The 25,296-nt window shown below is 38.2% G+C and overlaps 1 protein-coding gene across 1 annotated transcript; it reads right to left on the bottom strand.

The window, feature by feature from the left end:
• Window positions 1-717: 717 nt before the first annotated feature.
• On the bottom strand, window positions 718-23,955 carry RTCA (RNA 3'-terminal phosphate cyclase). The gene is made up of 11 exons (XM_082614331.1): window positions 23,714-23,955; window positions 23,515-23,615; window positions 21,529-21,672; window positions 18,749-18,872; window positions 15,242-15,300; window positions 13,656-13,797; window positions 13,162-13,286; window positions 12,175-12,233; window positions 5,799-5,893; window positions 4,531-4,635; window positions 718-1,083 (listed from the first exon to the last, which is right to left on the bottom strand). The coding sequence occupies exons 1-11, from the start codon at window positions 23,756-23,758 to the stop codon at window positions 982-984; spliced, it is 1,101 nt and encodes a 366-aa protein (XP_082470457.1). The 5' UTR covers window positions 23,759-23,955; the 3' UTR covers window positions 718-981.
• Between the last annotated feature and the right edge of the window lie 1,341 nt (window positions 23,956-25,296).

The raw sequence follows: 25,296 nt of genomic DNA, 5'->3' as shown, positions 1-25,296 counted from the left end.
ACAATACGGCATACTTAGCTGTTACATAAAACTAGTTTCATTTCAGTCACACCCTCAACTGCCTACAGGGACCAGGAAGTAATCTAAATGTGGAACAGGCTAGGTGTAAGACAATAGAGAGTAATGAAAAGCATTCTGTTCTAAAGGCAATTTTTTTTTTTTTTTTTTTTTTTGGTATGCGGGCCTCTCACTGCTGCGGCCTCTCCCGTTGCGGAGCACAGGCTCCGGACACACAGATTCGGCGGCCATGGCTCACAGGCCTAGCCGCTCCGCGGCATGTGGGATCTTCCCGGACCAGGGCACAAACCCGCGTCCCCTGCATCGGCAGGCGGACTCTCAACCATTGCACCACCAGGGAAGCCTGGCAATTATTTTTTTTAATACTATAAGCCAAACAGAAACATACCTGGGGCTGATTTGGCCAAATTTACTAGGGTTGAAATTTTGCAATATTCACTGTTTAGCTTTCACAACATATTCAACAGATTCAAAATCAATATCTACCAAATGCCCACTAGAAAGAAGATACATATAATGAGACAATGCTTATTAAATGTTATTGTTGACACAGCAAGTATATGTGTACAAAGTTGTCTCATTAAATTTTATATGAGATTCTAGTAGTGATTAGAATTAAACACAAATTACAGATCAAATCTACATCCATACCTTAATATACTATATGAAAAATAAAAACACACTTCAGGTGAAAAGAATATTTTATTTCAATACTTTAATACTGAAATCAGCTATCATACATATTCACCAACTCTTAAATTTCACTGTCCCTATCTATCTCAGAAGACAGTCAAAGTGAGATTAATAAGACGAAGCATTCTCAGCAAATCTACAACTTTCTGTACTTCATCTCCAAATTTAAGTCAGTTCCTTTAATAAGTTACTGCTTATTCACTGTTCTATAATATTTATGAAATGATTAGTGCAATACATCACTGAGGTATCATTTTAAAGGCAAATACCCTATAGATTTGGATTTGTCATCCCGATTCCTTGGCACTCAATAATGTAAGTGTCTTTAGAAGCATCTTCTTCATCTTCTGATTTCTTCACAGTAAATTTAGCCTGAAACCAGAAGAGCATTTAGTATATAAATAATATGAAAAGCGATAGAGGGACGAGCCCACAACTCCAGCTTAAATAGGCAGTAGTTAATACCAAACTCATTTTATTGAAGAAGCTAGAGATACAAAGATCAAATGACTCATGAGAAATTCAGTGGCCTAGATATAAAATATTCTGTTCCAGAAGCATGATCCTTGTTCAGAGGTATACATACCTGTGGAGTTCTGTCAGAATATACAACCTGGGCTCTATTCCATACCCACTGAATCAGAATCCCCCAGGAGTACAGCTTAAGCAAATATAAATTTTAAAATCTCAACTGTTAATAATAATGCATCTCTACTACCTACTTCCTAAAATTTTTCTAAAACATGGCACTGAAGCATTTATACTTTTTTTTATCTTGTCAAGTATCAAAATACCCTTTAAGGGCTCCCCTGGTGGCGCAGTGGTTGAGAGTCTGCCTGCCGATGCAGGGGACACAGGTTCGTGCCCTGGTCCGGAAAGATCCCACATGCCGCGGAGCGGCTGGGCCCGTGAGCCATGGCCGCTGAGCCTGCGCGTCCGGAGCCTGTGCTCCACAGCGGGAGAGGCCACAACAGTGAGAGGCCCGCGTACCGCAAAAATAAATAAATAAATAAATACCCTTTAGTTCCCTCAAATTTTCTTGCTAATTTAATTCCCTAAATATATATATACTATTTAAAATACCTAGTTCAGAGCAGAAAGGTAGAGGGAGGTAACAATTAACATCTTCATTCATCTTTATTGGGCTTAACGTATTTTTCACTTAACTAATTCAAGTTTGGCTTGAAACGTTTGACCTCTATCATTATATTGTAGAAACATGATTTTTTAAAAAGCAAATGTATTCATTCTAAGAAAACTGAATAAAAATCAAAACAACTGAGTAGGCTGACTGAATTTGTGACAAAGGGATTTCAAGTATGCCTAAAACCTTTTGATTCTCTGAAATACAATTTGAAAACCACTACTCCGAGGCCCTGTTGAACTGTAACATTTACAAATTATTCCAGTTTCAGTATTATGTGGCAGTGAGCTGACACACTGGACACTGAAAATCACTGTTGAATGAATAAACACTGAATCTGAATTCTGAGCTAGATAGACAATTTATATAGTATATATTTTTTCTCAAATTATAAGCACTATATAAATATGAAACACAGGTAACAATTATGGAAATCATTTCTAGCCTATATATAAACCTACTGAAAACTACAAAAATTTAGAGTTGGAAGGAGCCATAGGGACTACAGCACACTCTCTGACCTTACTGATGAATTATCTGCACTGAAACACAGAATGATGAACCACCTTTGCCCCAAATCACTGAGTTAAAACACAACAAAGCTGAACAAGAAACCAGAGCTAAAAATTCCAGTTGACAGCACTTTCCACTGTGTATTCACTTCAAATAACATGTGAGGGTCTACTATGTGCAAAGTACTGTAGAAAGAATGAATACAGGGCTTCCATGGGGGCACAGTGGTTAAGAATCTGCCTGCCAATGCAGGGGACACAGGTTCGATCCCTGGTCCGGGAAGATCCCACATGCCATGGAGCAACTAAGCCCATGTGCCACAACTACTGAGCCTGTGCTCTAGAGCTCATGAGCCACAACTACTGAGCCTGCATGCTACAACTACTGAAGCCCATGCGCCTAGAGCCCATGCTCCTCAACGAGAAGCCACTGCAACGAGAAGCCCGCATACCGCAATGAAGAGTAGCCCCTGCTCGCCGCAACTAGAGAAAGCCCGCATGCAGCAACGAAGACCCAATGCAGCAAAAAATAAATTAATTAAACAAATAAATTTATTTAAAAAGAAAAGAAAAGAATGAATACAGCCTTGTCTCTGCTATCAAGAATATCACAGTCTACGTGGGGAGACAAATAGTAGTTACAAAATACAGCATAAGTAGAATAATAAAAAATACAATTAACTATCTTTTGACATCAAATATAATTTGTCTTTGCCCCCTATCAAGCCTTTTCCCACAATTTAACCAAAATCTACCTATCCTTTCTAATAACAACAAAAAAAGTACATATTATTAAGAATCATACAAATAACATGTTAGGAGTAGGGCAACCATGGCTTTGCGCTTGGTACACCTCTGTAATGCTTGATTTCTTAATACTACTGTACATTATTTTTATAACTTTTTAAAATGCTTAAGGTCGTCTTCCTTCAAAAAATTCTGAGTTATAAATTTCATAGTATTTTATAAAATTACATTATAAAGACTATGGCAAAATGGAAATATGCCACACATTACTGAAAAAAGAAATGAAGCTGCATGCATTAACTGCAAAAAAATGCAAAGAGAAACAATTTTAAGAGAGGAGGAGAACACCTAAACGTCAAGAGTGGTTTTACTGGCAAGGGGGAGTTAGGGACAGCTTTTTTCCTCTATTTTCTAAATTTTCTATAAAGAAATTAGTTTCAGATGAAATATACATGTCACTTTATTTTATTTTTTTTTGTGGTACATGGGCCTCTCACTGTTGTGGCCTCTCCCGTTGTGGAGCACAGGCTCCGGACGCGCAGGCTCAGCAGCCATGGCTCACGGGCCTAGCCACTCCGTGGCATGTGGGATCTTCCCGGACCGGGGCATGAACCCCTGTCCCCTGCATCGGCAGGCGGACTCTCAACCACCGTGCCACCAGGGAAGCCCCATGTCACATTTTTTAAGTTAAGAATCCTGTAGAAGAGGTATAAATATGAGTTTATTCAATGTTAAATCCTTTTTCACTAAAAATTATAAATCTAGGGAATTCCCTGGTGGTCCAGTGGTTAAGACTCAGCGCTTTCACTGCCAGGGCCCGGGTTTGATCCCTAGTCAGGGAACTAAGATCCCACAAGCCGTGCAGTGCAGCCAAATTAAAAAAAAAAAAAAAAATTATAAATCTACTTTTCTGAAGCTGAAAGGACTGGTAAATGTTAGAAGTCCAGCAAATACTCTAGTCTACCCCAATAAAACCACAAGAAAATAAAACATTTAAAATTTTTATATAAATAATTTAAGTTTATAGCCCACTGCAAATCCCTTGTGATTTGATTTTATAGTTCCCATTAAAACATCTTCACTTACTGGAAGGCAGTACCACACATGAGCTTAGATGTATGCTCTCCCAGTTTGCTCAAAGCTCAGTCCTGCCACTAAGAAACTATCTTGAGCAATTAATTCCTTTGCCTCACTAGACTCATAAGTAAAATGGGATTAATAATAAATAGCCACCTAAAATGGTCATGCAGAGTGAGACAACTCAGCTTCACTGCTGAGTGAGCTCAGTGTCTGCCACATAGGAAGTATTCACCGAATGACAGCAAGTACAATTACTATTAAGTTTTCTGTTGATTAAAATGTGACTCCAAATTGGCCAAAATGAAAATCAATTACTCTTTCTGTTAGAATACTCACCTTTGCTAGTTGTTCAGCAAAATGTATAGCCGTTTGGGTATGGAGTGTAACTGGTCCTGTTTTTATTCTGGAAATTCCACTGGCTAATGCCATGAAAATGATCAGCTATTAAAAAAAGAACCAAGAAGAAAACTCTCACACATTTACTAATATTTGGGGTTAAAATTCTACTGCTTTCCATATGAAAATACTATTGATACTAGAAATCAACGTAGCCAAAAAAGAATTTCTATTTCTTTAGGTTTTCAAAAGTCTTAAGATGATACAAAACCTGTGTTACCAAAAGTCTGTGGTGTAGCACAGAAATGCTTAGTAGCAGATCTCAATATAGATTTTTAAAATTAATGTTTAAGAATACAGAGTTGAAAGTTAATAAATTTAATCAGACTATCTTTGTAAGCTATTATATATAATATGAAAGTTTCTTCCATACTCTAGAATTACAACATTTTAACACATAAATAAATACACTAATACAGAATTACTGGAGTGTAGACTAGTAAGAAGGAAGAGACTAGAAATAAGGAAAACTGTCTTAAGAAACTGGTCAAGAAATCTTGAGTAATACATTTCTAAACATAGACATCTGATTTGCTACTAAGGAGAAAAAAATATGGTAGAAAGGAAAATCTATCAAGACAGTGCACCATAAAAAGATTGTATTTGGAAATATTCACTAGCACTTCTCAATGTGAGTAGATATGTTAAGTTTGAGAGGTGTATGACACATCCAAGCAGAGATGTTGACAGGCATAAGAAATATAATGAGCATGCAGTTAAGGAGAAAGGTCTGGGCTACTGATATAAATTTAGGAGCTGTCAGCATACAGATGGTACTAAAGCCATGAGACTGTACAAAATAACTGAGGGACTGAGTACAGATAAACAAAAGAGGTGTGAGCCTAAGCTCAAGAGCTCTCCAAAATTTAGAAGTTGAGAAGAGGCAAACAACAATAACAAACTGGCAAAGAGACTAGAATGTAAGGCTGGCGAGACACAAAGATAATAACAGTATTTCAGAAAGCAAGCGAAGAAAGTATTTCAAGAAGGAAGGAGTGCTCGATTGTGCCAAATGCTGTAGCCAGGTCAAGTAAGATGAGAACTGAAATTTATGGTATATACATTTCAGAAAAATACCTAAAAAATGGATTGAACTAGGACATACCAATCAGTGTCTGAAAGTCAATGACTAAAATTTATATTCAATCTAATTGCCCAGTATTTGAATCTAATAGGCTTGATGATTTTTATCCTAAAAGTGTCATTACCTGGTCTTGCAGATACTCATCCACAGCACCACCATGTCTAAGATTTGCTAACAGCATTTCAGCAGCTTCAATTCCAACCCTGTCTGCATTAACACCTACAACAGGCACAATGTAAAAAAAACTAAATTAATTACTAAGAGGCAAAAAGTTTAATATATCCCAGTTAGCACTGGTGTAATATCTTTTAGGCCTCTGAACTCACCCAATGCAACCTTTAGGATACGATCTTCATGTATATTTAAACTTCTGAGAGCTTAGCATATGTAAATATTTTATTAAATGTACAAGTGGAAGAAAAAACAGGCTGCTTTGGCCCTGTTTAAGAAGTACTAATTATAGTGGGACTTCCCTGGAGGTCCAGCGGTTAAGACTCCATGCTTCCACTGCAGGGGGCATGGGTTCTATCCCTGGTCGGAGAAGTAAGATCCCGAATGCCACAGGGCACGGCCAAAGAAAAAAAAAAAGAAGTACTAATTATAAAACCAATTTACAACTAAGTTATGACCCTATACCACTACACCTTGATTTCAAAATTTTAAGTTTGCAATTCATATGTGTTACAATTAGTCAGCAGCCGATTCCATTAGAATTAAAGGATTTTTTTAAGTCAGATAATTTTCATCTAAGAACAGATAAAAATTCTCAGATCATATATCATAAAGTTTTATTCCTTTAAGATTTGAAATATTTATTTATTTATTTATTTACTGTGCCACGCAGCTTACAGCAACTTAGTTCCCCGACCAGGGATTGAACCTGTCCCCTGGCAGTGAGAGCACCGAGTCCTAACCACTGGACCACCAGGGAATTTCCTGGTATCACCTAATTTTGAAAATAAGTCAGAAAATTTATTCCCATGTTCTACTTCCTACTTCTCTACACATACCACAAATATTTGGTACAATGCTGAATACAAAATAAGTCCATCAGAAGTAGTGGAATGTCAAATGATTTTTATTTACTTTAAACTAAATGAACCCTTGGCTACAAATGAAAATGTCCTTTGAAAAATGAGAATGTGGTTATTTTTTATTTTATTTTATATTTGGAAATTCATTTGACTATATGTATGTCTTGATAAAATTTACCAGAATAGGGGAAATCAAGTTTTAACTATTTTTTCCCTTACAGCAATTATTATAATAATATAACAAATTAAACTATCTTCACATCAATCAGGTAAGTATTTACATGACTGAATGAAATGGTTTGGAATATGTATGAATCTTGACTTCTTGGGTAAACCACTTTGCCTTTTCCATTTCTTCTTCCAGATGGAGATGGAGATGATAATACCTAAGTTGCAAACTTGCTAAAATTAGAGATAATATTTATAAAGCTTCTATTACCAAGACTGTTTCATAATAAGCCATTAATAAAAATAGTTAATATTGAGTACCTACTTTGTGTGTACCATACTAAGTGATAGAAACTGGTTCCTTTGCTAAGGAGACATCAGAAAATACTCATATATAAGAGTATTTGAGGATAAAAAAAGCTCTACGGTATAAACTATATATCCAATGAGATTTCAGAAAAGGAAATTATAGGTTCTAGAATAACTTGAGAAGGTTTCATGGAATATGAAGGACTTAGGGGAGACCTTGAAGAATGGCTAAAATTTGCATGGAGGATGTGAAGGAGAAGGAAGGAATTCCTGGCTTTGTATCAATAGTATCAGAGAGCAGTAGACACACTAAGGTTTCTCAAGGTTTCTCTGTCTAGGGGCAAAGTATTTCTCAGAGCCATTCACATTCCTTCCTACCCAGCCGCCCTGAGAGCGAATAATGGTATGAATGGATCTAACATAATTACCACCTATTACTAGCAGTCTGTGACAACTGAACAAAATGAAGTAAATATGAGAATTTTTCTTATTAGTATTATGTTCTAAACAAAAGAGCAAAATCCTAGTTTCTTCTGAAAACTTAAGGCTTTTCTGATAAATACTCTTCTGATATTCTAGAGGTTTCTTAAAACGGTCTCAATTTTGATGGTTTATAACAAATTAAAATGAATATTCAATGATTTCGGGTTTCTTCTAGCTTATTAAAAGGACAAAACTATAAAATATTTATCAGGCTGAACAGAGAAAGCTAAAGGACTGATTATAGCATCAGAGAGATGCCATGAATTACCACATATACTGAAGAAGGAAAAAAGTGCTTACTACAAGCTAGGCAGTTTCCATACATAAGAAACAGGATTGATAAACCAGAGTCATAATTCATCTTAGCAAATTGATTTGTCCCATAGTAAAGAACACTAACTGAAAGACGAGAAATCAACGAATACACAGATATTCAACTATGTAAAGACAAATACATTCTGTCCATACAGCAATCATATAAAGTTGGAAGGGATTCTTATATATAGATAATGGTCCAATCTCATTTTTCAGATAAGGAAAGCCCAGAGTCACTATGTAAGATAATGACAGACATAGGACCAAAACTTAGGTCTTCTTGCTCTCAGTTTAGTGCTCTCTGTTCTAATACACTGCCTCCATCTAAAACTGCAAGATTCCCTCAAAAAAAAAACAAAACAAAAAACACACAAACAAACCTCACCTTTGCAACAGGATTAAAGAATGTTATAACTGGAAGGATTTCAGAGATTCTTCAGGCTAACTCTCTCACTCAATAGATAAGGAAACTAAGGTCAAAATAGTTTTAGTAACTGAGACAATGACAAAAACATGACTAGTTACAACTTACTGCTTCTAATACATATGGTGGTGTGCACAACCAGCCAATGTTGCTTCTGATAATAACGCTTAAACATTAGGATTCAGAGACTAGTAATTTTCTAGTTAATTTAAATCAGAAATAAAAAGGGGATCTGGATAATGGGATCCATGACATTCTCTGAGATGCTTAATATATAGACTACCTAGACTAAGAGAGAAGACCCCAAGGTCTTTGCATTTGCTAATGACATCTCCTTTGACTTAAGTGCCTGACAGGAAACAAGGGCAGGCACCAGAAGGAGTCAGGCAACCTCAGTAAGTGTGCTGCTCTATCCTCTATTCCCTCCTACCACTATAAGTCTAAAAATAAGTACTGTGCATTCTACATGAGCGTTGTCCAAAGACAACTTCAAAGTAAAAACTCTCATATGACAAAGCGAAAAGAAATGTTTATGGAATATTAGGAAAGAAACTTTTTCAGGGCTGGCAGTAAAGTTAATTCCAAGTATTGCTCATAACAGAGTAACAGTCCCTTCATGATGTCAATACAACATATCCAAAACTATCTTCTACCCTGGCAAACTAACTCTACCTCCCATATTCACAAGTTTTAAGTATTTCCAGTTACCCAAATTAGAAATCTAGAAGGTCATTACACTGCATTCCTTACCCCCACTTCCAGCTGATCACCAAATTGTCTATTCACCCTCCTAAATACCCTTATATCAGTACTCATCTCTCTAGACTCAGTCCCTGCATTCCTTGGTGTAGGTCCTCACCATTTCTGACCTGAATTGCTGTTAACAGACTCTTGTCTTCCTGCCTCCACTATGGTTTTCCTCTAATCCTCTACACAGCTATCAGACTTACTTCCAAAGACCTGGAATTACATCCCTCCTTAAAATCTTTATGTTTTCAGGATGAAACCCAAACTCCTTTATATGGCCTATAAAGCCCTTCAAAAATCTGTTGACCTCTCTAACCTCATTCTCTGCATTGACCCAGATCCTGTACTCATCACATATGGTTCTAGTTGTCCAAACACAGAACTACACTTTTATGTTGGCACTTTCCTTTGTCCTTCTTCCTCAGCTCTCACTTTTCTATCTGGCTAACTTCTACTTATCTACAGAACCCACTGGAGGATCACTGAATGGCACAAGACAGATTTGGGGTCAATCAGGCCCTAAAGAATAAGCTGTTCTTCTCCTGTGTCCCTATGGTGCCCTGGGGATAGAACAATCACAGCACTGGTCTGTCTCCTCTGCCAGACTAAGCCAGGAGGCAGAAATGGTGACTCTTACTTCTGAATCCTTCATACGTAGTACCTGGCACATCTTGGTACCCAACGATAATACAAACAAACTGAACTCACATTCCACCCAATGCCTGCCAAGCACTTACTACTTGTAACATAGGGTCCTAGTCTCTGCTTCATATTTTGCATTATCTCTGCCCTCTCAAGACTTAAAGATATTGCATGTAGTGGCTCACTGATCCATGTTGATTCCTCACTGCACCTAACAAGTAATGAGTATACACTAAATATATGTTTTCTCAAATTTTATACTACCTTAGAGAGCTCATTCAAACAGATTCCTGGGCCCCACTCTCAAAGATTCTAATCTGATACATGAGGTGGGCCCCAAAATTGGTATTTCCAGCAAACTCTCAGATGATATCAACATGCTACCTATCTGCCAACCACACATTGAACAGCACAGTTTTAAACAGAATTCATTTATATCCAGTCAACCAAAGGTGTTGATTTTACCTATTCTATTACACTGGTTAGATCTGACACCCAACTGTAGATCAACCAACTGAGCAGACTAAAATTACCTGAAGTTTTTGTATTCAGCAGTAATAACGTGGTTAAATGGCATAGCGAGGGTAAGCATCTTTTGAAGATGCTACAAAGTAGGAATAAAGCAATCAACTGCCACACGAACAGTGAAAAGTTCAATTAGAAGTTGTCTCAATGGCAAAAGTAACTTTAAATACTAACCAACAGATGCATACATGTATCTACTCTCCCAAATATACCAAATACTACAGAAATTTCCCTTTCACAAAAACATTCAGTATTTTGAAATCAACACTGTAATAACTGATGCAGGGAAGAACCATCAACAGATGCTAAAACCACTGGATGAAAGTTGTATTGAGACAGGATAATCAGATGGTGTCAAAGTATTATCCCAGAGTATTTATTAATTATAAAGGGAAAAGGGGGAATTCGCTGGTGGTCCAGTGGTTAGGACTCCGTGCTTCTACTGCAAGGGGCACCGGTTCAATCCCTGGTCGAGGAACTAAGATCCCACATGCTGCGAAGCATGGTAGAGATAGACAGGCAGGCAGACAGACAGATAGGTAGGTAGATAGGTAGGTAGATAAATAAATAAATAAGGAACCTTTATAGCAGACAGACCTGGAGAACACCACCTTAACCAAGTGATCAGTCAGCTGTACTGATAAAGGGCATACTGACATTACGTGCACCCTGATGTGATACAATAGAATGTACACAAAATCACCTGTGCAATATTCTTATTAAAAATGTTTAACCTGAATAAATCTAATCATGAGATAATCAGACAAATTCAAATTGTGGAAAATCCTATGAGAAAATGGCCTGGACTTTTCAAAATGTAAATATCATGAAAGGAAAAAAAAGGTGAAGAGACTATTCTGTGGTTTAAAAAAAAAAAACTAAACAGACATGGCAACTAAATGCTGTGTGTGCTCAAAAACAAACAAACAAGCAAACAAAAAACCCCATACTGCTCTAAAGAATATTTTGGAGGTATCTGGTTACGTCTGAATATAATAGACAGGGAACTTCCCTGGCAGTCCAGTGGTTAAGACTTCACCTTCCAATGCAGGGGGTGAGGGATCAATCCCTGGTCAGGGAGCTAAGATCCCACATGCCTCACGGCCAAAAAGCCAAAAAATAAAAACAGAAGCAATACTGTAACAAATTAAATAGAGACTTTAAAAATGGTCCACATCAGGGCCTCCCTGGTGGCGCAGTGGTTGAGAGTCCGCCTGCCGATGCAGGGGATACGGGTTCGTGCCCCGGTCTGGGAGGATCCCATATGCCGCGGAGCGGCTGGGCCCGTGAGCCATGGCCGCTGGGCCTGCGCATCCGGAGCCTGTGCTCCGCAACGGGAGAGGCCACAACAGTGAGAGGCCCGCATACCGCAAAAAGGAAAAAAAATAAAAAATAAAAAATAAAAATGGTCCACATCAAAAAAAAAAAATTCTTAAAAAAAATACATATATAATAGACAAATTCTTTGGGTATAAAAACAGTAATGTGAAAATGCAGATATTATTCTTTGGATGGACATGCTGCAGTATTCAGGGGTGAGAATTGGTACCTGCAACTTGCATAGAGATGGTTCAGAAACACACACAACATGTAGCTAAATGTTCATAACCAGTGAATCTAGGCAAACAGTTTATGGATATTCAATAATCATTCAACTTCTCTGTAAGTTTGAAAATTTTAAAAGTATAAAGTTGGGGGAAAGACTGAAACTTTAATTGACTCTAAAATAGAATCAGTTAACCATATCCTTTCAAACTTGTTATCCATCATTTTACAAAATCCTAATCCTGACAGATAATTAAAGAATTGTACAGTAGCACTGAGAACAGTGGACCCCCTTCATTTAGCTATACCTCGTTTACCAAGTGATGATCCAGCGAACAAACAGCCAGTGGATGTCTCAGCAATAATGCTATATAGGGAAAAAAAAAGTATTACTATCTATGCTATAAATATTCCAAAATTACATGCAAATACAACACAGGAGAACAGTGACTATTAAATAAGCAGAATTAGGTCTGGCTAGTATATTACAAAAGTGAAAGTCTTCATACAGAGAGCAAGCAGCATGATTAGCATTCTCCATCTTCATCAGGGTATGAGTATCTTTCAGCACTTTGGACAAGAAGTCACACTAGATTCTAATCCACTCACAGGTAAGGAATGGCCCTTCCAGAAGTCTTGTCATCAGCACTAAGGGGTACCATTTCAAAGGCATACTGCACTCATTATCTTAAATGAAAAGGTCTTTCTACAGAGATGTTTGGTTTTGTTTTATAGTTTTTAGATAGTATTATCATACAAAGAAAATGCATTTACTTTAAACCCTTTAATAGAAAATCTGAAAAAGAGAGCTTAAATTTAAATATCCGCAAAAGACTTTTATTCTTCAAAAATATTAAAGCATTTTTATAACACTTAAGTCAATAACTACTAAATGGATTAATATACTATATTTCTTTTTTAAATAGATCTTTGCCATATCTAATATTTACTTGTAAACTGATTTCACATTTGAGATATAGAAAAGCAACTGGAAATATTTCTCTTAGGATCATCTTCAAAGGCTAACTTCTGATTAGCTTAAACATTTAAGTTCGCTATATAAACAAAAAGGCTCTTATAATGTAATAAAAGGTAAACCATCCTCAGAAAAAAAATTCAGAATAAAATAATCATCATAATTCATCATACTGTTGTTTAGATAGGAATGCCCTTAAAAATATATCTTAAAACTACAAATTTAAATAAACAAAAAAAATGACAAATCTTTAATTAAAATAGAATAATTATTTCAGGGCTCTCTCAACCAACATCTAGGAAAAAGTATATTGTCTCACATTATTCCATTTCCATTGCCAAAAGCTTGGTCTTTAGGTTCCTGAACAGGCTGGATGTTAACATACAGATCTCTAATCTCCTTTCTGATGCATCTTACGGCTGCCGCTGCCATATCTTTTGCTACCTATTTTGGCAAGACAAAAAAATAGAATAAAATAAATTAATGATTATTTTTACAGTTGCTTTCAAGCCTTCACAAACATATAATTAATAACTTTTACATGCATCATATAAAAACACAATTTTTAACAGTAGAGAACACAGAATTTTAAGAAAAATTTAATGAAGATTTATTTAAAACTTAAGTTCTTTCAATAATTTCAAAATTTAGATGATATAATACTTATCAAGACATGCACACACTTCTAAGATCATCTAGACAACTTTATTTTTTATTACTTTATTTTATTTTTTTAAATTTTTATTGGAGTATAGTTGATTTACAATGTTGTGTTAGTTTCAGGTATACAGTAAAGTGAATTAGATAGCTTACTTTAAATGGCAAAACACCAGCAACAAAAGCTCTTCCATATATCTTAGTCACAGAGCCACGGTCAGTTAAATTTATTGGGTTCAACTGTTTAACTGGCGACATTCGGATAATCACTTCACCACCTCCTTTTGGGTAGTAGCCCCTATGAAAAGTATCATAAATACATAAACTGATTGCACGACAAAAATAAAGCTCAATATTTAAAATAAAATAACATGTGAGTGATATCCAACTATATAATTCATATTTGAAACTTCCAAATAATGTTTTATATCTGTGTTGTCCAATATGGTAGACTCAAGCTACATGTGAATGAATGAATATTAATTAATTAATTAATTAATTAATTAATTATTTAGGCCACACAGCTTGCAGGATCTTAGTTCCCCAACCAGGGATTGAGCCCACGCCCTCAGCAGTGAAAGTGCAGAGTCTTAACCACTGGACCACCTGGGAATTCTCTATTTAAATTTAAATTTAATAAAATTTAAAACTTAACTCCCCAATCCTACTAGCCACATTTCAAGTGCTCAGTAGTCATATGTATCAAGTGACTACCATCCTGGACAGATAAGGAACATTTCCCTCAGTACAGAAAGCTCTATTCAACAGTGCTGTTTTAGACTTAAGCTACTTAATGGTAGGAGCTTGGTCTATTTTGTTCCTGCTATATTCTAGTGCCTAAAACAATGTCTGGCACATAGTAGGTGCTCAATAAATATATGATGAATATTTAGTAGCTGAACCACTAATAAAATTTTAACTCAAATATTTAGTGTCACTTATTCTACAGAGATGCTGAGAACACACAGATGAGAATGACAATGCTCTTATCCACAAAGAACTCCCCATCTGGTAAGATGGGCCTCCACATATAATCTACTAGGACACAAGCCAGGCTGTAAGGAGGACTACAAGAGAGATGTAAATAGGAACTCCAACTGAGGCACAATCACTGACAATTCACATAAGAAATTACAAGTTTCATTTTCAGAAAATGTAGGATTTCCAATTTTTAGGAGAGCAGGGGAAGAAAAACATGAACAAAGATATGGAAGTCTGAAGGCACAAAGTATGTTTAGGGAATGGCAGCAATCATGTAGCTAGAATATATGGAGGGGAAGGAGGATAAAGCTAGAAAGGTAAATTGGAATAAGATTGCAAATCACTTAAATGCCACACCAAGAAATATGGCCTTTTTACTATGTGGCCTTACAGAGGGAAGGGAAGCCTTACAGAGAAATAACCTGAATGCCCAACATGTCTCTAAGAAAAATAATTCTGGTTGCTCTCTGGAAGAGAATCCCTTTTACGACCCTGCAGTGCCCATTCCAGTTGTCTGCACACAGTGAGCATTCTGTCTGTGGTGAGCAGGGATAATTCCAGATATGAAGGTGCCTCAGTGTAGCAATTCCCTTTCAAGTCCCCATGCCTCTGCTGCTTATTGTTTTTAAGCCACAAAGTACTATTATTTCCTATAAGATATGTATTAAGTGGGTTACAGAATGACAGTTCTCCAAGATCTAACTTTTCCACTATTTTTAGCACAAGTAGTGGGTCAAAGGGTTAAGAAATAAGTAACTTACCTCATTTTAATGTCACAGTTAAATGTGAAACCAAATTTTTCAACAATTGGCTTGAAAACCTGAAAAAATCAGTTTATTGTAACTTTAATCACCAATATTCACTGTCAACAAGCATATTTAGTAAACAAAAGTGCTCTGCACTGAAGTAGTAATGAGGCACCATGGATAAACAGTGATATAAAAATGCGTAGGCTAGTTCTATTTTTCAAATAAAATAACTGACATGTAGCTAAAATTAAAAGTTTAACATTTAATTAATCAGAGCTGTGCAAGTCTATCTAATGAAAAAAAAAAAAAAATGAGAACTCAGGAAACTTGATCCGAGCAGTTTTTAACTCCAGAGGCCAGTATTTCCTAACCTTCTCAATACAGTGTACCGTAAGAAATTAGGGGGTGTTGAATAGCATTCCATTCTGCGTTCTCAGTTTTTTTTTATATAGTTGATATCTCACCGCATACACAACGTTTTATACATTTTTCCCCATTTAACATTATAAACAAAAGCATTTTCCCAACATTATAAAATTCCTCCTAAAAAATATTTAACGACTTCATGGTATTCTAGCATAATTTACCTAACCATTGTCCAAGTTTTCATTATTACATAATTATGTATATTATATAACAATAATTATAGTATATAATGCTCTGCTCCAATACCTTTAACATTATCTTTTGCTGCATTTCGCAATATTTAATTAGGGTCATTTCCTTGAAGTGGTATTACGAGGTGAAGAGAGATTAACTTTCATTATACATCCTATCAAACTGAATTTTAAAAGACTGTACCACCTATTAAAATGGCAAAAAATTTTTTAACTGAAACCTGAGACTATCAAGCGCTGGGGAGGATGAAGAAGAGCTGAAACTCTCCTACAGTGCTGGTGAAAATGCAAAACAATGCAGCCACGTTGTATGCCAAAACAATTTGGCAGTTTCTCAATAAAGTTAGACATAAACTTACGATTACAACTGAGCAACCCCTCTGTAGGTATTTATCCAAGACAAATAAAAACTTACATTCAGACAGAAAAACCTGTATGTGTTTATATGTGTTTATAGTGGCTTTACTCATACTTGCCAAAAACTGGAAACAGTCCCAGTGTCCTTCAACTGATGAATGGATAAACTGGTACTGATAAACAAACATCCATATAATAGAACACTACTTAGCTTTTATTGCTGATACAAGCAACATGGATGACTCTCAGATGGTTTTTTTTTTTTAATTAATTATTTATTTTTTGGCTGTGTTGGGTCTTTGTTTCTGTGCGAGGGCTTTCTCTAGTTGCGGCAAGCGGGGGCCACTCTTCATCGCGGTGCACGGGCCTCTCACTGTCGCGGCCTCTCTTGTTGCAGAGCACAGGCTTCAGATGCACAGGCTCAGCAGTTGTGGCTCACGGGCCTAGTTGCTCCGTGGCATGTGGGATCTTCCCAGACCAGGGCTCGAACCCATGTCCCCTGCATTGGCAGGCAGATTCTCAACCACTGCGCCACCAGGGAAGCCCTCAGATGTACTTTTAAAAATTTATTTTATTACAGTATAGTTGATTTACAATGTTGTGTTAATTTCTAGTATACAGCAAAATGATGCAGTGATGGGACTTCCCTGGTGGTGCAGTGGTTGAGAATCTGCCTGCCAATGCAGGGGACATGGGTTTGAACCCTGGTCCGGGAAGATCCCACATACCGCGGAGCAACAAAGCCCGTGTACCACAACTACTGCACCTGTGCTCTAGAGCCCACGAGCCACAACTACTGAGTCCATGTGCCACAACTACTGAAGCCCGCGGGCCTAGAGCCTGTGCTCTGCTACGAGAGAAGCCACCGTGATGAGAAGCCTGCACACCACAACGAAGAGTAGCCCCTGCTCACCACAACTAGAGAAAGCCTGCGTGCAGCAACAAAGACCCGAGGAGGCAAGCATAAAATAAATAAATAAATTTATTTATTTTAAAAAATGATTCAGTTATACATATATATGCATTCTTTTTCATATTCTTTTCCATTATGGTCTATCACAGTCGGACCTTGTTGTTTATTCATTCTATTATATAATAGTTTGCATCTGCTAATCCCAGACTACCAATCCATCCCTCCCCCATCCTACTCCCCCTAATCAGATGTATTGTAAGTGAAAAAAACAGACTCAACAGGCTATATACAGTATTATTCTTTTATATGACATTCTGAAAAAAAGGCAGAACTATGAGAGAAAACAAATCACTGACTGCCAGGGGTGGAGGGGTGGGATTGACTACAAAGAGGGATAACGGAATTTTCTACAGTAATTCTCTATCTTGATTGTGGTGGCTGGTTCACAATCATACACCAGAAATCACAGAACTATACACTACGAAGGGTGAATTTTAGTATAAATAACCACACCTCAATAAACCTGGAGAAAAAAAGATGATACCACTTTTCTCTCCCACTAGTTGTATAAGCATGCCAATACTGAATTTTATCATTCTAAAAATTTATAGTCAAAACATGGTATTTAATTATTTTTTAAATTTTATTTTATTGTGGTAAGAATATTTAACATGAGATTTATTTTAAGAGTACAGCACAATATTGTTGACTATAGTTACAATGTGTACAACAGATCTCTAGAGCTCATTTATCTTACTGACTGAAAATTTATGAACGATGATTATTAACTCCCCAATTTCCCCCTTCCCCTAACCAGCATTCCATTCTTTGATTCCATGAATTTGACTACTTTAGGATATCTTATATAAGTGGAATCATGCCAGTACTGTCTTTATGTGACTGGCTCATTTCACTTAGCACAATGTCCTCAAAGTTCAACTGTGTTGTCACATATTCTAAAATTTTTTTTTTTAAGGCTAAATAGTAATCCATTGTATGTATATACCACATTTTCTTTATCCTTTCATCCATCAATGGACATTTAGGTTATTTCCACATCTTGGCTATTATGAATAGTGTTGCAATGAACATGGGAATGGTAATATCTCTTGGAGATTCTGATTTCAACTCTTTAGGATAATACCTAGAAGTGGGATTGCTGGATTATATTGTAGTTGTATTTTTAATTTTTTTGAGGAACCTCCATACTGTTTTCCATAGTTGTTGCGCCGTTTTGCATGCCCATCAACAGTGTGCAAGCGTTCCAATTTCTCCACATCCTCACCAATCCTGTCAAACATAGTATTTAATTCTTACTTTGAGTTTTTCTTCCAAATCATAATCCCTGTATTCAGAAAATAACAGACTTATATGATAAGTAATATAATATACATACAAGTAATATAATGTATATAATAACTGAGGCTTTTTAAAGAATTCACCATGAGCACAGTTCTAAGATACAACACACAATCTAAAATAATTATCCTCTCCCACAACAGAATGAGACACCATTAAGAAATTAAACAGCTATGTACACAAAAACACTCAGGATATATTTAAATAGAGAATGGAGACTCAGAAGACTATGTGAGATCATCTTAGTTTATCAACAGCAACAAAAGCCCTTACCATGGCTGTGTAATCAATCTGTGGTGCCATTTCAGCATTAGTTCCACCTTTCAAACGAAGTTCTGATGGACAAGCAGCAAAGAGAGCACAGGGCATTGAGACCTGCATCAAGAGGCATACACTCCTAAGGAGAAGGCAGAACAGGCTTAGTTGCATTTTCTTTTTAAAGTCTCAAGAAAGAGACATAACTACATATCACCATTAGCTGAAGCACAGACAACTGAGAAGGCAGGTACACGCCCTCAAGTTTAAAGTTAAAAAACACTCCAGTGACTGAATGATAACATCCGATTAGTATTTCGCAGTAGAGGGAACTGGCCTTAAATGATAAGCAAATCTGGGTTTGAATCCAATACTAAATACATTAGCTGTGTGATCTCAGGTAAGTTCTAACACTTTTCTTTACCTTACAAAGAAGTAAAAAAAAATTTTTAATTAAAGCATCTTTACAACATTTTTATAAAAGGATCCTTAAAAGTAATAGTTTATGAAAATGCATTCAAAACCATCAAGGTCTAGAAATATTCTAATGATTGTATCTGAGTCTCCACCATGCAGAAGGCATCGTTCCAGATATTAAGATACAGTTCCTACCATGGTGGCATTTGTGGTATGATAGAGTAATGTTTTACAAAGACTGATAGCCAAATATTTTACATGGAAAAAACCGTTAAGGAGATAATCCTTACCATAACTCACCTCTGTATGGTCCTTATAGTCAAATAATGTGAGAAATCACAAGAAATAATTATAGAATATGTAGCACATTTTATAAAATGAAATGGTCAGATTTTCTAAATGAGCTGTTATCTCCCTTCTCCAAAGTCAAGGGAAAACAATCATATTAATACATAGACTGTAGTTTGAAAAGGAGGGCAACATAGCCTCTACATACCAAAAGATAGCCTTTACTTAACTTTCTTATAGCGATGATGCATGTGTACTGAATTAGACAGTCTCTATCACTGATAATGCATTTCATTAATTCAGTAAATACTTATTGACTGTATAATGTGTTAGGCATTATAAGAGAAAATGCATACAATATAATCCTTGTTCTCAGGAATTGAGCCTAGGAGCAAGTGAAAAAAACCTGGAAATGTTCAGTTTACTACAAACCATAGGTTTACAACTACTGAACTTCTGTTTATTCCCTGAGAAACCCAACACAGCTAAAGTGTCTCTCTTCCATTCAATAAAATCAGATTCAAGAAGACTAAAGAAAACCTTAATTTTAGAAGAGTAAGGAATTGCAAAGACAAAGGTAGACATGAGAAAACACATGGTACTGTAATCACAGTTAGGGATGAAAATGTTAGAATTCAAATAAATAAGATGCCTTTTCTTACTAGGAACAATCTTGTTTGAGTCTACTGAATGGAGCTGGATTACCAACCTTAAACTCACTGTCCATACGTTCTAGTGGATTAGAAGCCAGAAGGCCTAGATTCTAATTCTAGCTCTGACCCTGACTCTATGACCTCTGGTTAATCACTTAACACCAGAGGGTCTTCACTCTCTCATTCACAAAGTGGAGGAAGCGTTGGAACACATGGTTTCTATCTTCTCTCCTGTAGCTTCAAAATTCTATGATTCTGTGTTAGTTAATTTTTAGATAGCTGATTAACTATAACTTTTTCCCCCCTTTTGTACCAGAGAATGCCCAAAATAATAAGCTGACTATAAAGATACCTCAAAATGTTTTAATCTCCTTAAGAAAGTTCTTATTTGGCAAACTTCACCTTAGGCCTAGCAGCAAGCCCCTTTTAGCAGAAGTCTATTCACATCATAACTCAAATCTCAATCATCACTAAACATTTTAAGCTTAAAAAAAATCGTAATTTTTTGTAACAGTCATTTCTGAAACAAACTGGCATTGGGTTTACAGTACTATTTCTTACTTTACCAGATTTCCTAGTAAATGGATAGGATTTTGGTAAAAGGATGCTGCTTACAATAACAATCAGCCAATAACACAGAAAACACAAAAATTTCTCTCCATGTTTTATCAATAAAAGGAAGGATAAAGGAAAAGGAAGGGATAAAGGCTCAATTTAATTGTTAAATATCCAGTTTTCAATGGGGAGAAAAAGCCAAGATCATATATAAAAATTTCTAAATAGGGTTGTATAAGTATCTATTAAAAGATAACAAAAATACCTAGGGCTTCCCTGGTGGCGCAGTGGTTGAGAGTCCGCCTGCCGATGCAGGGGACACGGGTTCGTGCCCCAGTCCGGGAAGATCCCATATGCCGTGGAGCGGCTGGGCCCGTGAGCCATGGCCACTGAGCTTGCACGTCCAGAGCCTTTGCTCCGCAACGGGAGAGGCCACAACAGTGAGAGGCCCGCGTACCACAAAAAAAAAAAAAAAAAAAAAAAAAACCTAGACTAAAAGTAGAAGATGGCTCATAATTTGCTGTAAGCCAAGAACTAAATATTCTACACCACAAAGACTACCATCACTATAGAGCACGAAACTACAGCTGTTTTCAGATATTCATTTTCTAAGTAATAAAACTAAAGAAACAAATATGCTATACTACACATGTGAGAAAATTCTAGATAGGTATAGCAACAGCTACAATTAGGAAGCAATTAGGTATCTGAAACTTTACACAGTCTCTAACCCTAAAAGGTAAGAGTTTTATCTCCTTTTTAAAAGTGAGGAAACTAAAGCTTCAAAGAGGTTAAGCAACTTGTTCAGTAAGTGGTAGTACCTGCATGTGCATCCAGGTCTAATTCCAAAACCCATACTTAAATGGAATGTTAAGTGACACATACCCTGCTGTCTTGGTATCTGCTGTGTGGACTCCACCTTTGATCTTCTCTGGCGTAAACATTATTTCTGTTGAGCCGATTTCTGCCCCCTCCAGTTGCCCATCACAGAAATCTCGAATCATTTCCAGTCCAGATAAATGCTGAGGCCTTCAGGTCATAATACTGCATCAAAACGTGTGCATTCAGACTGCCTATATCCCCACTTATTATGACACATTTATAAAACTTCAATGGCAAGAAAACAGCAAGCTCTAACCATAGTAAGTGCCAGAGCTTCCTTTTGGCTTTTTATGCACGTAGACTACCTGCTGGTAGGCATTATTTTAAGGGTTCCTTCCAGACCAGTTATTTTAACTATAAACATATATGCTGATAATATTGTTGCAAATCAGAAGTATGCAAAAGAGGAAAACTAATAAAACTAAGTGCCACCAGTCTCACTTGCATTTCACTGAATAATCTATGATACCTGCATGGGCTGAACTGTGTTCCTCTAAAATTCATATGTTGAAGTACCTCACAATGTGACTGTATTTAGAAATAGGGCCTCTGAAGGAATGATTAAGTTAAAAGAGGCAGTCAGGAGTGAGCTGTAACCCACTCTCACTGGTGTCCTTACAAAAAGAGAAGATTAGGGGGCCTCCCTGGTGGCGCAGTGGTTGAGAGTCCGCCTGCCGATGCAGGGGACACGGGTTCGTGCCCCGGTACGGGAGGATCCCACATGCCGCGGAGCGGCTGGGCCCGTGAGCCATGGCCGCTGAGCCTGCGTGTCCGGAGCCTGTGCTCCGCAATGGGAGAGGCCACAACAGTGAGAGGCCCGCGTACCGCAAAAAAAAAAAAAAAAAAAAAAAAAAAAAAGAGAAGATTAGGACATACCAGGGGTGCGCATGCACAGAGGGATGAGCATGGGAAGAGGGGGCAAGAGGGTGGTCACCTCTAAGCCAAGGAGAGAGGCCTGAAACAGAATCTTCCCTTATGGCCCTCAGAGGAAACCAATCCTACCAGCACCTTGATCTTGGACTTCCAGCTTCCAGAATTGTGCAAAAATAAATTTCTGTCGTTTAGACCACCTAGTCTGTGGTATTTTGTTATGGCAGCCCTAGCAAACTAATAAAATACCTCACACAGCCTTAATGAATTAATTTCCCTATTGATGAAATGGGTTACTACTGCAAACTACTGCTGTGACAGAGAATTACTGTTCACACATATCAGTAATTGCTTTTTAATAATTTCAACATGGAGTGTGGATAAAAGACTAAGAGATAGTTGATCCATTAGAATGAAATATATACAAAATACAAGTACAAGGAATCAGTCTGTCTTCCCCCTGGGTCCTCTTCTAACAGGTGCATATACCTGACACTTAAAATAGTGGCATGCCTAGCTTCCCAGACAGAAGAAACAAGGTCAACTGTCAACATTTTTCCCTCTCCTACAACTGATAATCCTGGTCGTATCCACAGATTCCTAGAGATCTGAATGAAAGCTGGAATGACACATCTCAGGGTCCTTATGAGACTAAAACGTGCGGCAGCAGAAAATGCACTGGTTAAAAAGTGGGGTTTCCTCAGGCCCTAGAGGCTGTTCTGCCCTGATCTACCTTGCCCGCTGCTACGAGCTCTCCGGGTACTTGGAATGCCCGATGAGGCGGGGAAACCGTTTAAAAGATAACTCATTAGGAAACGAGACAACTCTAGCCAAATAGAGAAAACATGGGCCTATTTTCTGAACTTGCCCCTTGAAACTTTCAAGGGCGCACAAGCCCGGCTACGGCTAACCGCCCAGCCCGGAACACCATCCCGCGGCCTCTGCGGCCCGGCTGCAGAGTCCTCAACCCTGGGGCCGGCGGATCTTCCCAGCATCACCGCCGGGCTCCAGATTCCCAGCCCCAAGACCCGCCCCCCATTCCCCAATGGCCTGTCCCCCGCCCCGAGCCCCCAGCCCGCTCTCCACCCTCCAGTCTCGCCGCCTGGTTCCCCGATTTACCTAAGGCCCGGCGTGCTGCGGCCTGCTCGGATCTTCTGCACCCGCAAGGGGAGGCCCAGGAGACAGCTCAGAGCCGTAGACACCCTCAAGATCTGCCCGCCCTAGTGCGGAGAGAATAGAGAGAACATCAGATGGGCAATCTCTGTGCCGCAGCCCGGACTGCAGCCGCAACCCGCCAGGCCTCGGGCTCAGCACTCACCCCTTCCATGATGCTGCCGTCCACCTCGACCCGCGGGCCCGCCATGGGGGGCGTCCTGGGGCCTGGCCAACCGCGACTCAGCCTCGGCCCGAGCGGGAACAAGAGGAGACGCAGGGTCCTGCTTCGCAGCTCCAGAGGCGCGGTCCTCGCTCTGGGCCGCAGGGCTCCGCGTAAAGGCGGAGGACGCGCCGGTTCCGGGAACGCCCCACCCAAACCAAGCCGCTCTGCGTGCAGAAGCCGGGTTCGCCCGGCCTACAGCCAGGGCGCATGCGCGCCGCGCGGCGCTTAAAGAGGCGGCGCCCATAAAATTCCGGCAAATCGGAAGCTGTCCAGCAGGAGGGGTTGTGGCCGGGGAGGTTCCCTGGAGCGTGGAAGGAAATGTGTCTCTGGAAGACTTGAACCCTGAACACAGCAAAACACGCAGATTGCCGAAAGCCTCCCTTTCAACTCTAGTCAGATCCTCCAGTTGTCTCGCAGGCTTGTGCAAGCATCTGTGTTTATCTCTGTTTTCTCAGGGATCCTGCTGTACCCAGAACTGGAGACTCTTAGAGCTGAAGATGTAGGAAAGGTCCCTGCAATGCACCGACCACCTTCTCTCTGGTCGGGTTTGCCTTCTCTGCAGCCTGTCCCTTGAAATGTGTGTCCCTGGTGCATTGTTGATACCCATGAGCCTCTCGTTCTTCGTGTGTGTGTGTGTGTGTGTGTGTGTGTGTGTGTGTGTGTGTGTAGAGTATTATCTCTTTTTCTTCTGCTAGACACCATTTATTTGGGGATGAGTGGAAAAGGACAGAATCAGAATCAGTAATGTAATGCTCAAAAAAGCCAAAGTTATGCCACCTTGTCCGAGAATGGGTGCAAGTTCATGACTGCAGTGAACAGTGCCACTAACGTAATTCACCTCAGGAGGGCAGGAACGACAACCCGCTTCTTGATTCTGCTTGTGGTTCAGTTCCTACATTAACTGAGTACCAAATCATATGCAAGCCTCTAGGTAAGCAAAGAAGAGTAAGGTATTTTCTGCCTCGAAGTTATTGGAAGTATATTGTAGAGACTGAGAAGTGATAAATTATAATGTAATTCTTCTTAATGATAATAATGTACTGTATTTATAGTTAAGTAAAGAGGGAGCAGCAATTAGAATATGATAAATCATAAAAAAATAGTCAACATTTATTGAGCACTTAGCCACTGCATGTATTCACAACCTGCTGAAGTACTTACTGTTTTTACTCTGATTTACAGCTGCATGTGTTAAACAATTTGCTACAAGGCCACACAGTTAACTAGCATACTGTGATATGAACCGTGGTGCTCTGATGTGAACACAATTGTCTCCTAATCCCAACATTCCACCACTTTTGTAACAGAGAAAGCCCTGGGAATGCATATACTTTACCCAATCTCTGATACCAAAAGCAGACAAAGATGACATGGAGAAGAAAAATTTATAATTTTATAAATTCAGATGCACCAGGATCAATCAAAATATTAATAAATAAATCCAACGTTTATGAAATACTATACAGTATGACCAAATTGGGATTGAATATCATTCTAACATTAGAAAAATGTTATGATGTTAT

This window comes from Mesoplodon mirus, assembly GCF_964341445.2.
Source record: "Mesoplodon mirus genome assembly, chromosome: 3".
NCBI classification, from domain to species: Eukaryota; Metazoa; Chordata; class Mammalia; order Artiodactyla; family Ziphiidae; genus Mesoplodon; species Mesoplodon mirus.
This window is presented reverse-complemented; position numbering and strand designations above follow the sequence as displayed.

Bases quoted from the DNA above. Each gene is read 5' to 3' on its own strand.
- RTCA (XM_082614331.1), bottom strand. From the start codon at position 23,758: ATGGCGGGCCCGCGGGTCGAGGTGGACGGCAGCATCATGGAAGGG. The intron at 13,287-13,655 runs GTAAGCTATCTA...TTGCCAAAATAG, and splicing joins CTGGTGTTTTGCCATTTAAA to GTAGCAAAAGATATGGCAGC. The intron at 12,234-13,161 runs GTGAGACAATAT...TTCCCTATATAG, and splicing joins GGCAATGGAAATGGAATAAT to CATTATTGCTGAGACATCCA.